The 18,689-nt window shown below is 35.7% G+C and overlaps 1 protein-coding gene across 2 annotated transcripts; it reads right to left on the bottom strand.

The window, feature by feature from the left end:
• Positions 1-1,507: 1,507 nt before the first annotated feature.
• Positions 1,508-17,406, bottom strand: LOC127944551 (trafficking kinesin-binding protein 1-like). 2 transcript variants are annotated; one of them, XM_052540570.1, is made up of 13 exons: positions 17,141-17,406; positions 12,144-12,220; positions 11,849-11,965; positions 11,586-11,686; positions 11,281-11,389; positions 10,363-10,441; positions 9,994-10,124; positions 9,506-9,580; positions 9,150-9,287; positions 6,239-6,315; positions 5,666-5,899; positions 4,801-5,132; positions 1,508-2,141 (listed from the first exon to the last, which is right to left on the bottom strand). In XM_052540570.1, the coding sequence occupies exons 1-13, from the start codon at positions 17,283-17,285 to the stop codon at positions 1,792-1,794; spliced, it is 1,965 nt and encodes a 654-aa protein (XP_052396530.1). In that variant the 5' UTR covers positions 17,286-17,406; the 3' UTR covers positions 1,508-1,791. The 2 variants fall into 2 exon arrangements, with proteins under 2 accessions (XP_052396530.1, XP_052396531.1); XM_052540571.1 differs by lacking the exon at positions 1,508-2,141 and having other exon boundaries at positions 3,240-5,132.
• Positions 17,407-18,689: the final 1,283 nt, after the last annotated feature.

Here is an 18,689-nt window from a genome sequence, read left to right as displayed (position 1 = left end):
AACACAGCAGGAGAGAACAGTGGGAAGGAAGGAAGATCAAATTATGAATTTGGTTACTACAGACAAGCTAGGACATAAATATATACAGGAGCTGGCATTGTGTTTCAATAATTCTCTGCAGAAAGTTGTAATTTGTCATTAAAGGGATAGTTCACCCCAAAGCAAACCAAACAAAAACGAAATGAAAACAAAAGCAAACAATTGTTTGTATGATCTTAATTATTTACAAGTGTACTCAAGCCCTGATATTCACAGAAAGTATGTGAGCATTATGTATAAAACTCTAAAATGTGGCTTTCGGTGTTTGTGTATTTGACAAGCCTGACTTTGAAAGCATGTGGAGTGTTTGTGTACATGTGGTGTCAATGTGACCTCTTTCCAGTGACGTTAGAATCTGTTCACTCACATGACTGTGGCTCACACCACCATGTCTTTAATAGAACTCTGTAACATTATCCTTTGAACACACTCAGAACTCCAGCTGGATGCTAGTTACATGCTGGGGGGAATGTGTGATGATGTGTGTTAAATGCATCCAGGGATGTGTATGTGTGTTGTGTTGTGCAGTTTAGTTTAAAAAAATCACACTCTGTGCTCACATACAGGTTTATCAGGGGAGAAATTTGTGGAGAGATTGAGTAAATAAATGTGTTTATTCCCCCTCAGGGTACTCTCGTAATGAAGATAAGAAGATAGATTGAGAGCAGTCTTTAGGAAATTAACTAGTGCTGAAAATGAGAATTGAGTCTAGAAGCTAATAATAAATATACCTTATTATTACACTCATATTACCGTATTTTCCGGACTATAAGTCACACTTTTTTTTCATAGTTTGGCTGGTCCTGTGACTTATAGTCAGGTGCGACTTATTTATCAAAATTAATTTGACATGAACCGAGAGAAATGAACTAAGAGAAAACATTACCGTCTACAGCCGCGAGAAGGCGCTCTATGCTCCTGTAGTCTACACTGAAGACATAGAGCGCCCTCTCGTGGCGGTAGACGGTAATGTTTTCTCTTGGTTCTAAATAAATGCGACTTATATATAGTCCAGTGCGACTTATATGTTTTTTTTCCCTCATCATGATGTATTTGGACTGATGCGACTTATACTCAGGTGCGACTTATAGTCCGAAAAATACGGTAGTAAGTATTAGTATTTTAGAGTAGACCTACCAATTTTATATAATATCAATGAATGAAAGCCTGTAAAGACCATGTCTGGGTCTGATAATTCAGACTGCCCATTATATAATACCATACATGCCGTATATTAGTATAATTTTATATGTAAAGGGTATATAAATATAATTATAACATTATATTATGTTATTTAATTATATTATTAAACTTTATATAGTAATTAATTCAAGTTAAATTGCAAAAGATTTCAGTTTTGATAGAAAAATATTATTTAGTATTATTTATAATTTTTATTTATTTATTTATTAATATTTAAAGTATTCTTCAACCCCTATTCCAGAATTCCCAATGCCTCAATTCTCATTTTTTTTCAGTACGAGGAGCAAGATATATGATTAACAGGCAGAATGAGAGTAAAATAATAAAAAAAATGACTGTACTCAAAAGATTATGGCAGCTGTCTTCAGGGTGAGTGGATGATGTGCAGTGGGTGTGTGCCTGCAGCTGAACAAGGAGAGAACCAGCTTGTCCTAGACCCTCACAGACACAATACAACAGGGGCTTATGGGTTCTCCACTAGGGCATTGTCTGTTTTATAGTGAGGCTTTATGTTCCCTCCCCCTAAGCCTGTCCAGAGGGTTAGTGGGGTTATGAGGGTCCCTCACCAGATAAGACCTCCTCATCTACAGCTTCCATTTGGTCTGACCCCACTCCAGGGTTCCCTCCATTTTTACTGAGCTGCTCATCCTGGTTATCAGGATTGTTGACAAAAGTTCGTCGCAAAGCAGGTGAACAAGGCAGAGAGCACAGGCAAGAGGTAGAGGTGGCAGGGGAACGCAGTCCTGCCTCATCTTCCTCCAGGTCAGTGAATTGGTACACCCCTTCCAGGTCCAGCTCCAGTGTTCGAAAGCCCTTGGTCACGACGCCCGGCCGCGTATCCAGGATGCCGCCCAGGTGGGGCTGAGCGAGCTGCTGCCATGCGTGCAGAGTGGCCGAACCTGATGGGTAGAGGAAACCAGAGCAGAGATCAGAAACAAACTGTAGCAAAGGCCAGAGAACACCTGAGAACACTCTGAGATCATGAATGCAAGGTGATGTGCACAAAGACGTTTTCAAATTAGCATTTGATGCATTCCGAAAGAAATGAGGAAAGAATGAACACATCATGACATGATCTAAATATTGGGTTTCTGTTCAGTAATGTAAACGCTGCTTAAATGGCTTGTCCAGAAACACTAAATATAACATCAAGATAAAAGACATAGTTCAACACATAAAACTGATATGTGATGGTTTAGGGGATAAAATTATAATCTAACAAGTTACAAAGTATGTGTTTTTCATTATTCTATTCTATTCTATTCTATTCTATTCTATCTTAAGTCTTAAGTGTACATTTTCGAAATTGAGATGTATACATCTTCTGAAAGCTGAATAAATAAGCTTTCCATTAATGTATGGTTTATTAGAATCGTACAATATTTTGCTGAGATACAACTATCGGAAAATCTGGAATATGAGTGTGCAAAAAAAAAAAAAAAAAAAGAATTACTTAGAAAATCGTCTATAAAATTGTCCAAATGAATTCTTAGCTATGCATATTACTAATCAAAAATTATGTTTTGATATATTGACGGTAGGAAATTTACAAAATATCTTCATGGAATATGATCTTTACTTAATGTCCTAATGATTTTTGGCATAAAAGAAAAATCGATAATTTTGACCCATACAATTTTTTTTTTTTTTTTTTGGCTATTGCTAAAAATATACCCCAGCTTTTGTGGTCCAGGGTGACATATGTACAGATGTTCAGCAAATACATATTTAACTGATAACATGATCATAATTAAATATAAAAATATGTAATATTAATGACTGAGTAATTTTAATTAGGGGTTAATTTCAGATTATAGTATGTAGTCTTGGATTTAATTATCTGTGCAGGTATTCATTTTAGTTAATTTAACTTAATCCATTTTATTGTAAATACAATCTGTGCCCTTAAAATGCTCATGGTACATAACCAAAGCTGTAATAATCACTGACTCTGGCTGTGGTCAGACTAAAAAAAAGAAAGAGAAAAGGAGGAGGGAGAAATTAATGTTGTGTTTATTCGAGAGCTAAAATCAGACAGGTGGGAAAATGAAGTTAAGAAAACAAAAGAAGGATGCAAACACACAAACTTAAATTTGACAGAAAGAAAGGAGCACCCAGATATTGCAATGTACAGTTCACCCAGAAAAAAAAAAAAAAAAAAAAAAAAAAAAAATCATATGGTTCCAAACCTGCATCAGTTTTCTTTGGAATTCTAAAAGAAAATATTTTGAAAGAAATGGTTCTGTCTTTTTTTTCTTTCTTTTTTTCAAGCATAATAATAAGCATAATTAATATGTTACCAACATTCTTTAAAATAAAATCTTTTGTGTTCAGCAGAAGAAAGTCATACAGGTTTGGAATGTCATAAAGGTGAGCGAATGATAGAATTAAAATGTTCAGCCAACTATTCCTCAATAGCCCTTTCTCTGGAGCTAATCTATTAAATGTACTTCTATGTTTATGAAATCAGAGCATTGATAATTTGTTAATGCTTTACTAACGGGTAGGCTGTCACACTGCTTAGTTTAGCTTTTAACTAAAACCAGCAGAGGTCGCTAGAAATATGATTATGATTCATAAAGCTGTGAGTGGTTTACAGTTAACACTTATCTAAAACTAAAGAACATGGCAATCTGTTGCAGCCCTATTTTTTTTAAAATTTTGTAATCGAAAAACACAATTTTTTAAATAGTACCTCTATGAAAAAAACAACAACCACCAAAAAAACAAAAACAAATATAGAATATAAAGTGCATCATGGATAGAGTTGTGCTCCTCACATTACATCCTAAGTTTCAAATGCTGTTACATTTGCGCGCGTGTGTGTGTATGTATGTATATATACACATACACACACACACACACACAAAAAATGTGAATAACGCATAACGTTTTTATGTTTTTAAAAAGTCTCTTATGCTCAGCAAGACTGCATTTATATGATCTGTTATATGCAGCAAATAAACATAAAAAAAACAAAAAAAACATTTGTGGTATGTGTGTAATATTGTGAAATTTGATTATCAATTAGAAGTGTTTTTTATTACAATAAGAATATTTTATAACATTATAAATGTATTTATAAATATTTTAATTTAAAGCATTTTTAGAAATTAGTATTTCTTTCTTTCTTCTTTTTATTTTATTTAACTTAGTGGCAGTGCATCAAGGTTTCCACAAAAATATTAAGCAGCAAAAATATATATTTTCAACATTGATAATAATAGCATATGGCTGCTGAAAACCAAATAGAAAATAGTTATTTTTAATTAATAACATTTCATAGTACTACTGTTTTTAATTGCATTTCTTAAAAACATAGCCTTGGTGAGCATAAGAGACTTTAAGAAACATAAAAAAAACATCTTCTAAATTCCAGACTTTTGACCAGTAGTGTGTATATAGTGTGACGTGTCTAAATCTCAAACCAGCAGCGAGGTTGTGTGTGTCTGAAATAGAAGGAGTGTTGTGTAGACAGGTCTTCAGCACTTTGGTGCATTAATGCCCACAGAGCATCAAACAACGAGAGGCTGAAAGGCCTGGACTTGGCTCGGTCACCTTCCAGTGGCTTGACGATCTGGAGTTTCTCCGGCAGGTAGGATCGGGTGCTGTAGATGGAGTAAACTGAGTGCAGGGTGCCCAGAGACATGATGCTTTCTGCCGGAGTGAGGGGGCCGCCGTCTTCACTGCCACTCCCACCATGTCTCTCCTCGTACAATTCGCTCTTCTCTTCTGCCAGGGCGTTGAGTTTACGTTCTCTCTCCTCCTCAAAGAAACGCTGCTCGCTAATGTAGTTGTCTCGTCGAAGGGAAAGACGACGCAGTGCTGCCTCCAGGTCACGAGAGCCGGGTGTGCCAGGCATGCCAGGCTTTCTGTTGGAGTCATCAGAGCTGAAACAAATATTACAGACAAACATTCAAACAATACAGTGTGGTCCAATGTCCACTAATGAAGAACTTACACACACACACCCACACACACCTAAATGTAACGACTTCTATTGTCTTAATATAAATAGTGCCAACATATCAATATATAGTAATTCTTGCCTGTGCAAATATATAAGCTGATAATTACTTTCATGTCACAGTATAACTGCAATATATGATATTCTCTCTCTCTCTCTCTCTTTTATATATATATATTCGGCTGTAATACATTTTATAAATAATTCATCCCTGTGATGGAAATCTTCAGTGACACATTATTATCCAGAAATCAATCCACTATACTGATTTGGTGCTCAGTTATTATCTTTTATTAAAAAAATTTAACTAATTACAATAGTGTAGATTGTAACTTATTAGAATTAGTAATCAAATAGAAAAAAAAATTGTCTATACAACTATAGTTAAGAAAACACACTGTGTTCTATCATGCTGCTGAAATATTTATGGTTTAAAACCACGTTTGATGCTCTTACCTGTCCTGATGTGACAGGGTTTCCATTAGCATACTGTTAGTGCGGTTGTCCATTTCAACACCGTCCCCTCCATACATGCTTGAACGGGGTGTGCTCAGACAACTAGGATGCCTAGAATTCATGCAGGATGTCTGATTGGACCCTGGGATGTTCATGGGGGATGGGCCCATGGAACGCTGCCGAACAGTCTGGTTGATGTTACGCACTGTCTCAAAGACACGTTTAGGGTACAACCTGAACAAAAAGAGAAGACAAGAATGTACAGAGGTTCATGCGAAACGTTCTGAGGTTTTCTCTCTCTCTCCTTACTCTCCTTAAGCAGTTCAGATTGATTACAGTGCCATCCTTAGACGATTTGGACCTACAACCATTGGATTATCTGCTCAGATCTTTAACCAGTAAGCTAAATTGGTAAAAAAAATATATAGTAGGAAAATATTTTAAACATGCAATGCCTTGTAACAGAGATTATAATATATATTTATATTGCTCTGAAACTGAAACGGACTCTGACTCGTTAACTCAAGCAGGATATGGGACATAGGCAGGACAGGAAATGAAACACTAACACACCTTTGTTCCTCTACGTCTGGATCAGACAAATGAATCTCTTTTCTCATGGTTCCTTCAATTTCTGCAGCTAAAGAGTCCTGTTACACACAAAGCAAAACTCACCATTAGCCAGGGGAATAACAATACTTTAGCTGATATCACATGACCTTATCAGAATATTTAATTCAGAAATGTTTTCCTCTTATAACTCTGTCTTTCTCTCTCTCTCTCTCTCTCTCTCTCTCTCTCTCTCTCTCTCTCTCTCTCTCTCTCTCTCTCTCTCTCTCTCTCTCTCTCTCTCTCTCTCTCTCTCTCTCTCTATATATATATATATATATATATATATATATATATATATATATATATATATATATATGGCTCCACATCTCTGGCCAGAGATGTCAAATCATGCCCTTCGCTTGCAAGAGAAAGTCTGTCCTCAGTTGTATTGGCCAAGGGGCTGCCGATAGCAGCTGAATCAAATCGGGGAACTATATATGATTCTTCCAGAGTGGGGCCACCAAGGGGACTGAATATCTGACTTCCCTGACTCGTCTGTTGACCTGAGAAAGCAGGGGCAACTGGTAGCATACTGGTGAGTGCTGGGCAAATCGTGGCTGTATCAAAAAGTAAATTGGGCAGTGAAAGCTGTCTTTTGAGGTGAAGAGGTCCACCTCTGCCTTGCCGAAGACTGACCACATCATTTGAATGTTGTCCCTGGACAACATGTTTGCCCCTTGGTTCATTCTTCCCAGCACATGAACTGCTCTGAGTGAGAGGAGTATGCATTGTGCCAATAAAAGGAGGCGTCGAGCCATCATGTGAAGGGAATGTGACCTGAGACTGCCCTGGTGATTGATAAAGGCTACCACCGTCATGTTGTCTGAATAGACCAGGACGTGGTGTAAGCATTGCTCCAGGTTTGACCAGGAGCCGAATGCCAGTCTGACCTCGTACAGGGCTCCCCAACCTGAGTTGGAGGCATATGTCTTGACCACCTTCCTTCTGGAGGTCAGTCCCAACTAATGTAATTCATGCCCGCATCCGTGCAGCCCCCAGAAGGACTACTCGCTGGCTGAGATAACAGAAAGCTCTTGGCAAAATTAATTGTTTTAAAGATGGCTGAGCAGAAGAGTGAGGCCTGTGAGTGATGAGTTCCTTTTCTGAACGGGCTCAAATCTCAGAGGGGAAAGAGCCATGTCGATGCACATCGCAAAAGTGCATGGTGCCAGAGACAGTCCGAATGGAATCTCTAGAATGGTCTGTAATGGGGGCTATCTGGATATGAAAGTCTGAAATCTTTCAGATCCACAGATAGAAAGCAGTCTTTCTGGTAATGCTAGCAAGAGGATCTGTTTCAAAGTCAGCATCTTGAATGGCTGATGGCTCATGAGTGGGTGGTTCAGATACCTGAAATAAGGAAAGAATGAGGAAGTAACAGCTGTAAAAGCCCAACTTGCTGTTCACTAGAGGAACCGTCTACATGGCTCCTTTTGCAAGCAGTGTTTGTACTTTGGACTGGAGAACATGAACATCATTGTCCCGTACCGTAGTTTGAATGATACCTCTGAAGCGAGGTGGCCTGCGAGTGAACTGAAGCAAGTAGCCACGTTCTATGGTTTTCAGAACCCAAATTGACACATACAGGATAGCTTTGTGGTCCGAGTTTCTCAAATGATAGATTGCCGCACAGAGGCAGGGAAATAACATTCATGGTAAGAGAATGGAGGAGAAGAGAAATGCTCTTTTGAGTATGTGATTCTCCTATCAAAGCAGGAATTTGCTTGGGTGTGCACTGAATGGGAAGGATGGATGCAGCTTGAATGAAGTTTCCTTCTCTCAGAGTTAAGTGGAGGAATGGAGAACAAGTGCAAGACTGACCCTGTCCTCTGAGCATCCCTGATCTCCGTTAGATTTAGCCAAAGCTGGCACTCCAGCACCACTAAGTTGGCCATGTCTCTTCCAGAGGGGTGAGATTTTTTTTTTACAAGCTTGTTCTTCAGAGCCATCAACAGTGAGGAGAGCAGCAGAAGTAGAGGGATTAACATGAGCAGAGTAGAGGGCAGGCCTGGTGAGTTCCTCATGAACTGTCAGTAGAAACAGGGCGGGCCATTGGCGGGAGGATTGTTGATGGCATCCCTTTAGGTACAACTCATCATGGAGGCAGTGGGCAGGCTCTTTTGGAGCACAAAGTCATCCACGCCAGCCTTCTCCTCAGACCCACCAAAGGAAGCCGAGCGACTGATGACTCAATAAGTGCAGTTCACTTTTATTCCTCAAGCTGGCACTCTGATGTTTCACTCATAGTTATTGCTTATTGTGGAGAAAAAGCACCGGTGATCAAAATATTGTTTTTGTAATCATTGAAAACGATAGTTTAGAGAATAGTCCTGGGATTTTTTTTACTTTTTGTTTTGAAATCGTGATGAACAGTTAGCATATTTAGAAAGATAATGATCTGTTCTCCTGTGTAGGCATAGGTTTATAAATTATTTACCTTACTAATCTGATGAAATGTTGCACGTTGCATTCCCAGATGAACATTATGATAAATCCAAACAAAATATGCAGAGATGGAGATTGAGACGTTCCACACATGCAAATGTTTGTGTGGAATAGCATTTCCTGTGAACGGAGCCGCTCTGAGATGCACAAACATAACCTACATGCATGTTCGCATATATTAAACCTGCATCGCATTTATTTATTTAATTGAATTGTAGCATTTGTGAATTCACAATAGTACTTGCTTAATTATATTTTTTATTGAGTTTATTATATCATGCAGCCTTAGAAATCTGTATAATAATGCATTTCGTGAATTCTTGTCCATGCAATGCGGCACTTCCGGTATTAAGCCGGTTACTCGACATGGGCAAAATGCAATTAATGAGTATTTTTAATCCGTTTCAGCATGTTATCCATTTCTCACCATGGGGAAGAGGCCGAGAGAGTGGAATCGTCGCGGTGTACTTAGAGGCAGCGTTTTATTCCTGAAGTTCTTCAGTTCCTCCTGAGCTTCATGAAGCATCTCCATACATTCAACATACTTATCCTCCAGCTCCCTTAGCTACAGAAAGAAAGAAACAGATAAAGACTGAGATAAAGAGACTGATAGCAGGTGAAAACAGTAGTAAAATTCATTTAATCAGGAAGATCACTGTTTCAATTCAAATAACACAATTCAATGGATAATACACACCAATTTTCTGGTTAATTGTTACATGGCAGCATTTTAGTTGAATTACAGTATGTGAATATGCTGGTGCATGTGTATGTGCATGTTACCTCTGCTGTTAGTGCTCTTTGGGCATCTTTAGCAGCTCCCAAGTGCTGGGTGAGCTCTTCGTTTTCTAGTGCATACTGAAAAATAACAAACATTATAAATTAATTCACAGACAGAAGTTTGCTCCTTATAACTGACAGCACAACAAACTAAACTAAATGAGAACCAAATAAAAAACTGTCATGATTATGCTTCACTAATACATTTCTTATTAGCAATGAACACTGAACACAGCAGCATTGATTTTGATTAATATTAATAATAATAATAATAAATAGCAGGTGACATATTCCCATAACTAGCTATTTAGCAGGTTGTGTTAAATGGTTTTATCTTGAAAAATTTGTAAATATAGTTTTAATATAGTTTTATATTTATAAGATTGCATGTTGTGTTATATTGTCCAGTTCTGTTATATTGACCAATCTGATACAAGTATTTCAGAGTGCCATGCATTAATCACGTCTCCTGGACAGTGAGGAGAACTCACAGATTTAGCTTTTTTCTGCAGGTCCACGATCTGAGAGAGGAGGTGTGTGATTTCCTCTTGCTGCCGAGAGGCATCCTCTGTTTTCCTAGCCAGCTCCTCCGCAATCGTAGAGATCTGTATGTTGGCATCTCCTAATGAGGAAGAGATAGACTTCATGTATCACATGCACCCTTGGTAAACAAAAACCATGGAAAGTCCCCAATCCCCTTTCAAAGCAAGTTATACATTAGCCCCTCAGTATGTGCAGTTCATGCAATTAATAACTAAACTGTTATACTACCAATGGACCAATAAGGTAATGAATAACATAAATGAATTTAACTAGTGTAGGATGTTATGTAATATCAGTTTACTCTGGGATCTACTCACTGAGTTCTTTAACACAGTCATTTACAAGCTGTTGTTCCTTTTCTTCATACGAGATGGTCTCGGTCTCCAAGTGATTTGCCTATAAACACACCCGCACGCGCACACACACACACACACACACACACACACACACACAGACGTTTTAAGGAGTGATCTGAATAAACAATGGAGGTATCACTTTACAAGTCTCATTCTTTGTTTCAGTGGTTTTGTCTAGTACCCGTGTTGCAGAACAAAACAGTCTAGGTCGAATTATATCCACAGCAAAAGGCAAAGCTATGGAGTTGCTACAAAAAAGCTTGTTGTTTTCATGCCATGGCCCAGTTTAAGGGGGTTTACATTAGCTGAGAAATGTTATACGGTGATGTCTTTGGATTTGCACTCATCTGTTGTTACCGAAGGCTCTAAAATGTTTTGTCTTGTGTAGGTGTGGATGAAGATTTCATATCAGTGAGGCATACAATTCCAGCTGTCTGCTGGGGTCAGATGCCCCAGACACTTCACTGCAGGTCTACGGTTACAGTGAGGGGGCAATGCATCAAGAAAGAGAGACATTCTGATGTGCCACTGAATTCACTTCTGACTGTTTTACAGTGTCAAAAACATATAATCTAAAAAGTTAAAAATTATTATTTTTTTAAAGGTATAAAGTTATATTTCAACTACCCACATATCTATGTGGGTGTGTTTATATTTGCTTATTGTATTATTTTTTTCCAAGTTTTATTTGTATAAAGTGCACAGATAACTGGCAAATATCTTTATCTGGGAATTAATCGGTTACATATTGTGTTTGTCTTGGAAATGTGATATACCTGAAACCCCTGATAAGTTCGACTGGAGGCTGTTTCGAATAATAGTATGCAAAACATTCTTATGAGCAGCTGAAGGATGTAAGTACAGGCCTCACTCTCTCACCTCTGATCGCAGGACGATGTTCTCTTCCTCCAGGTCAAAGAGTTTCTTCTGTAGTGAATCTAGAGGAAGGTAATTCGGGACCGTAAAAGAGGAGTCAGTTCTGCGAATACTGCAAAGAAAGATCACAAACAGATGTGCCTCCTTTAGTACATAGAAACCTCCTCACTGAAAATAACTGATTTGTACCATTTTCAGGCAAAAAAAAGAAAAATAATAGAACTCCTTAAAATGTAAGGTATTTATTAATGCATTTGTGATACCTCAAATTGTGTGGAGTTCTATTATTATTGGACTCATGGACTCACGGTGTGGTAGAAGCAGACTCTCCATCACTCTCCTCCGCTGCACTTGTGTAGAACTGCAGGAGTTCATCCTTCATCGACAGATCGTGACGTAGCTGAGACACCTGCACGGATGCATACAAACAGTCACCGTATGCACGCAACAATAACTGTAGACTCAAATAGAGTGTGTTGTTTTGTACAAAAATGTTTTTAGGAACAAAATTTGGAAAGAAAAGATGACATTAGCCTACATGCTTGTCTCACCTTTCGATTTCGTCTCTTACCTCTTCTCGTATGTGCTCCACTTGCTCCTCCAGGAGGGTGTTCCTCTCACTGAGGGTTTTGTTCTTTTTCAGCAGAGACTGGCCAATTCGAGCCGCCAACTCCAAATCCCGCTCTTTCTGAATTGAAACACAAAGTGACCCCATAAGTTTTGTGTTTAGCTTTACATTCACTATTATGGTACACGGGTAGACCTACATCACAACACATGGCACACATTTTACACCCCCAAAAATTTACTTTTTTTTTTTTTTTTTATGACAGCTGTGACCCATCCTCCCCCTTCCCACATCTTACCTCCTCCAGGAGACGTGTCACAGCATCTATATCATTATATGTCTTAGTCATCTGGCCCACTCGATCAGCACATAGAACTGTGGGAACAAAGGAATAAAAATGAAAAAAATGACATACTCAATGACAAACTCAGAATAAACAATTATAAGTTACAGGTACACTGTGTATAAAACACAAAAGTACCAGTATATACAGTAATATAAGAGGTGTCTGCATGCTCAGAACTCATCCGGATATTTATTACTTTATATTTATAACATATACTAATTTTGAATATACAAAACATACTTATTTTGAAAATAATAACCCTAAAACCTAACCCTAACATTACTGAATGATTTCTTTTTTGCAGCTTTTTCCTTTTTGTTGCAGTTTTTCAGCAAATTAAAATATATAAAAAGTTTATATTAAACACAGTTAGCTTCAATTTGCTTTAGTGTGACCCGCTTAAGTGGGACTTACTGTAAGTACATCTTTATATCTCATAAACAGTCATGAAAATACTCTTAAAAGTACACTTAAATGGCTTTTTCTAATTTCATTAATTCTAATTTCATTTCATTCATTTTTTTTTAAATATTCTTTTAGATTTTGAATACATGATTCAATGTAATTAAGTGCACTTCTTTTTTTCCACAAGGGATAATGCATAATTTTGATTGGTCTTTGCAGTGATTCCAAAATCCGTAAATAATATAGACCTTCAAGCCATCTTTAGAATTTTGTCTTTTCCCGTAGCACTATAGCATCACTTTTGAAGAATTTACTTTTGCAGAGTAAAAAAAATTGTCATGAGCATTGTAATTTTCGAAGCAGATGTCTTAACAAATGTCAGCAGACCCGGAAGATTTTAAAATGAGCGGTTAATTAATACATTTTTGCGACTGTACATAGAAATACCGACGGAAGACAATGAACACAGCGCTGGAAAAAGGGGCGGAGCTACATAAGGTCTATAGAAGGATCAAATAATGATTTATAAACTGATTTATAATAAACCGATGTTTTGGCTATTTTCCAGGTTATATTGTCTAACTGACTTTCTTTCACAATCTTATCTTTGCTTCTCCAGGGAAATCTTCTATTTTATCACAGTGGAGATGATACACAACCGTTATCATCATATTCTGTCATTATCAACAAGTCAGCATAGTCCAGATTATAAATAACTCTATGGATTTATTATAGTCACAACCAGCAGATCTTTCCCTGCCGACATGTTTGAAGCAAAGCATTTTTAGTACAATATAAGAAAATATTTTATTGCGTGATAAAAATATTATCAAGCAATAAAGATGTGCTCCAAAGATACATTTACAATATAAGAAAATATTTTATATTACATGATAAAAAAAAATATATATGATCATGTAAAATTACAAATGTGGTCCAAATATGAAATTATTTTACAGAGCAATGCCCAATATAATTAATCATAAAGTAAATATATGCATAAGAAAAAATACATTTCACTGGATTGACAAACAGATATTCCTGCCCCAAAACTTTTAAGGGAATCTATTTTTCATTTTAATTAGGACAACAAACAGTACATTTACATTATTGCTGTACTGCTGTTGAGAAGGACACTAGACCATGATACTGCTTCCAACTATTCAAAAGCAGCACAAAAAAACTCTTTGAGTTCAGTATGGTGTTAAAGAATCAAATGCAAAGCAGACATTTCCATCTGCGTCACAGTCAGCACAAAGAGAGCAGAGACTCTACCCAACACCCAGATATTGACCTGCCTGCAACACCCAACTATTAACTACACAGAAACATTCCTTGAGCAAGACTCATTTAAACACTCATCAGCTCCATATTTTATTCTTCTCCTGAAACTATCAACTCAGGCAAGAATGCAGAATATTTTCAGTGTTATTATTTGATCAAGGCGGAAAATAATTCTTTAGGAGCAATAGTTTAACTCATGGTTTTATTATACAGTACTGTAGGTTAAACTTAGATCAGCAGATCTTGTTATGAACTGTGAGTCACACTACAACAATGGCTGATAGGATACGGATGAATAGTAACATAACAGATCCACCCAATGCATCTCAAAGTACAGAAATGGTATTGCTCTGTGATATTATTCTCATTTATGAACAATTACCAAAGTTCCTGAGAACAAATCAAAGTCCTGAACAGATCAGCCTCCAATAGTGTTTAATAATTCAACCATTAAAATCAATAATAAAAATAATAATGTTAAATATTTATAAAAAAATTACAGTGTCAAGTGACAGAAGCTTATCATACTAATTCCAATAAATATAAAATAAAAAAAGATCACTGAAACAATAATTTAAATGTTTGGACAATTTTGACTAAATTAGTTTTGTTTGTGATTTAAAAGACCGTTAAAACTAAATCTTAAATGCTTGAAATTACTTTTATCAAACATAAAAAATAACAGTTCACACTAGTGCTGAAAATTTAGGTGAAGGTAAGATTTTATTTTAATTTATTTATGTATGTTTTTTTATGCTTATTCACCAAGACAGCATTTATTTGATAAAAAGTACATAAAAAAAGTTATTGTGAAACAATATTGCGAAATATTATTTCAATTTAAAGCAACTGTTTAAAATAATTTAAAATGTTTTATTTATTTATTTATTTTTACATAGAAATCTTTTGTAACATTGTAAATGCCAATTGAATGCATCTTCATTTCTTTAGGAATTTGTTTTATATATATATATATATATAATACAAACTAGTTTTTTTTTTTTTAAATGGGTTGCTAATTTGATTAAAGGTATGTAATAAAAATAAAAACAACATAGGGAATATAAATAATAAATGTTAGATATTTAGACAATTCCTATTTTTCAAAAATTGCCAATGTAAAGATCGGGCATGGGTGTTAAAACTTCAGTTTGACTGTGTATGTCATATCCAACATACAGTATATACCCCTAAATATCTCTCACTATGTTTAGGGAGATCACATTATGTAACTTTCATAGTTCAGTAGCCATCACAAATACATTAACCTGCTTAGCGAGGTTTGTTTACATGGGTAAACACTCATTAAAGACTAAGTTATACTATTAACAGCTGTTGGTCTAAGTTCCCAGGACAGGGTGCTTCACACTTGATAACAAATATTTCCATCCACCAGCATGGGTACACATACACTCAGTGACCCCCGTACCATGACACTTAACACCAGACAAACTGGTGAGACAACTGGTAACAGCAACTGTACACGGCGACCTGCCATCAGAACAGATCCCACAGCACAAAGACAAATATTCCCACAATGTAAACCGGACACAAAGAAGACAGTCAGGCATTAATAGCTCCCACACATCTTGTTTAGTGCATTAATAAAGGTGACTTTCTTGGTCCTGAAATAACCTTCCACAAGAGGTTAGTTTTCACTTGTGCAAATACAGAAATAATCATTTACAGCTTTTTTATTAACACTTTCAATCAAGCCTATATATAATGCATTATATGTGGACTGTTAATGGGGTTCTGTTTATTTTATATACAGTATGCTTGAAAATACACAATGCAATTTAACATTGCAGATTTTACTCTGCAGATCTACCTACTGATTGCTACACTGCTAAAAAGCATAATGCATTATAACACAAGAAGGATATAATGAGTTTTGGTACTAATTATTTAATGCATTTCACAGTACTAAAACATAACAATTAATTAGGTAAGTTTGTATTACAGTGAAATGGTGTCACAATTATTAACACATGCAACTGATTTTAAAAATGTTAACCCTAAAAAGCACAGCTAACTGGTTCTAGAATAAAATCACATATCTTTATAAACCTGATTATAAAGATAAAATGCATTTGTTTTTGTTTTTTTTTTAATTTAGAGTGTGTTTTACCTACTCAAGGTTTCTGTGGGGTGACTGTCACTGTAATAAGTTAATTAAAAAAAATAATAAAAAACTATATATAAACATGACTTCTTTACACTGTCTATATGTAATTAAATATATAACGATAAAATACAGGAAGACTTACCTACAAATAGGGCAAACAAACAAACAACCATAATTAAATATGGTTATGATTTAGTGTTAGTTTAAAAATAAAATATTTATAAAGAATTCATTATATATTCAGGTTTTAACTTGCTTTTGTTTTTATACGTAGGAGACTCAAAATATATTATTATTGTCAATTAATAATAATAATAATAATAATAATAATAATAATAATAATAGCAGTTATTTTTATTATTATTATTATTGTACTCAACACCAAAGTGTACACTGTAAAAAACAAAAGAGAAAGTGTTTTACAAAAAAATACTATTTATTTTTACTTAAAAATATCACATTTAATTCAGTGAAATTTTAAATAAATACAGGAAGAAAATTAGTGTCAAAACTAAGTCCTAGACCAAAAAAACTAAAAAACAAAACCTAGATATAGTTCAGTTTTACTCTTGTTCTATAATAGCATACTTTCAGTACGTGCTGGCATGCACGCTATAATACCATGAGATTGGTCTGTTGTGTGTTGACATGATCAACCTTAAGAAATGTTCTGGGACAGAGCAAATTCATAATAAATCTAAACAGCACACCGTGACCTTAATTAGCCACAAGCTAAATCATATTTGAATACTTGTTCCTGAAACTTTATGATTAATACACTGAAACTAAATGATTCAAACTGTGTAACTCCCCGATGTCCTCCGGCACTAACATCAGTAATGATGTTCTGACACAAATGACTGCCTGAGTGTTTACACCGAATATTATGAAACACAAATATTGATAAGATCAGAAAGAAATGGAAACCAGACGAGATGAAGAATCTGACACATTGTGTGCATTTTATATGCCCTATGTCATCACCAACCAAGGATGGAAAAACCTGTTTAGATTGTTTAGATTTCAAAATGAGCCACTTACACTGAGATACTGTGACAGTTCCTGTCTTTGAAAGCACTAGGACTTTTGACTTTTAAAAGGATCAAAATGTCAAAAGCAACAGGTACTCTACCTTCCTCCAGGGTAAAAGGCTCCACATCCTCCTCATCATCAGCACTGTTTGAGCTAATGTAAGACGAGGTAGATATTTCCAGGACCTCTGAAGAGGAGTCAAACTCAAAGTACTCCTCATTCGAGTGATCCAGAGTCAATGCCATGCTGACACTGGGCTAGTTAAGCCCAGGCTGTCTCAGCCACCTCACGTCCACAGCCATCTGTGAGACCGTGATGTTGGGCAGGACGATTAACTCTATCTCAAACATCAGATAGACTGTCTCTGACATACACACACCTGTCACAGGAGACTAGGATGCTACCACTTAGATAAGGAAAAGCAAGTGATGTGTCACTTAAGTAAGAAAATAACCCAACTAGATTTTTGTAAAACGGCAAACATTTTTTAATAGAACTGTAAAAAATTACAGAAGGATTTAGATTAAGATTAGTCTAACTTAAGACTTTAAAGAAAGTCCCTCCCCCCCTTCTGCAGAGGACAGAATGGTACTTTCCACTGACGTGCCGTGGTAACCTATCTAGGCGTGACTGAGTTGTGTTTGACTACACCTGTTGTGTGGGCGGAGCCTGTGCTATTCCCTGATGAAAACATTCCACATCGCCATAGAGAAGGCAAACAGGACATCTGACACAACAGCAACCATTAAGTCAAATTACAAAGGACAAAATGGCACACCTGTTAGCAAACATATGCTACATATTTTAATTTAAAATCTGAATAATTTTGTTATGTGAAGTGTGCCAAAAATACATAAATTCTTGTATAAATGCACTACTTAAAATAAATAAATAAATAAATAATACTAATAATTAAGCATATTTTCCCTCCTACACACACACTACTCCATCATCAAAATAGTTGCATAACTAATTTTCAATTATTTCACTTTTTAAACACGATCTCTATGTATTTTAAATGTGATATTAATCATTAATTTGTATTAATCATCATTTATGTATGAATTTTACAGACATACAAATGTTTACGAGTCATTATTAATTTTGAATCGATTGATCGCTTGATTCCGTGTGGTCATAATGAATTATATTACATTTTCAATTATAATAATTTAATGCAGTTGGCTAATTTTGATAACGTTACATTGTGATTTGTGTGACTTCTGAAGTCACAGGGCTTCTGGTTCTAGGTAATTGATATTATTTGAAACCAAGCTACACTTAGAAAATGTAAAATAAAACTTAAATAATAAAATGTCTTATAATCATTTAGAATTATCAAAAACATAATAGTTATTTTGTTCAGTATTTGTGATCATTCATCCATCTGTATATATAATTATTGTATGTTGACGTGTCTACCCAAATAAAATAAAATAAATACAAAATAAATAAAATTTCGACCGGACTGATTAATAACTTGCCACACAAAACTAATAGCTAAACAAAAATTTCTAGGCAACGTGCTGAATCATTTAAGTTTATGATAGCGTAATATGGTAATAGACTTTACCCTTTTAAACTCAATAACTTGACAAATAGAGTGTGAAGGCATACGGTGTTTGATAACAACACTTCTACTCTTGTGC

Source organism: Carassius gibelio, chromosome A23, assembly GCF_023724105.1.
Source record: "Carassius gibelio isolate Cgi1373 ecotype wild population from Czech Republic chromosome A23, carGib1.2-hapl.c, whole genome shotgun sequence".
In the NCBI taxonomy this organism is placed as follows: domain Eukaryota; kingdom Metazoa; phylum Chordata; class Actinopteri; order Cypriniformes; family Cyprinidae; genus Carassius; species Carassius gibelio.
Note: the sequence above shows the minus strand (reverse complement) of the source record. Positions and strands in the feature narration are given on the sequence as shown.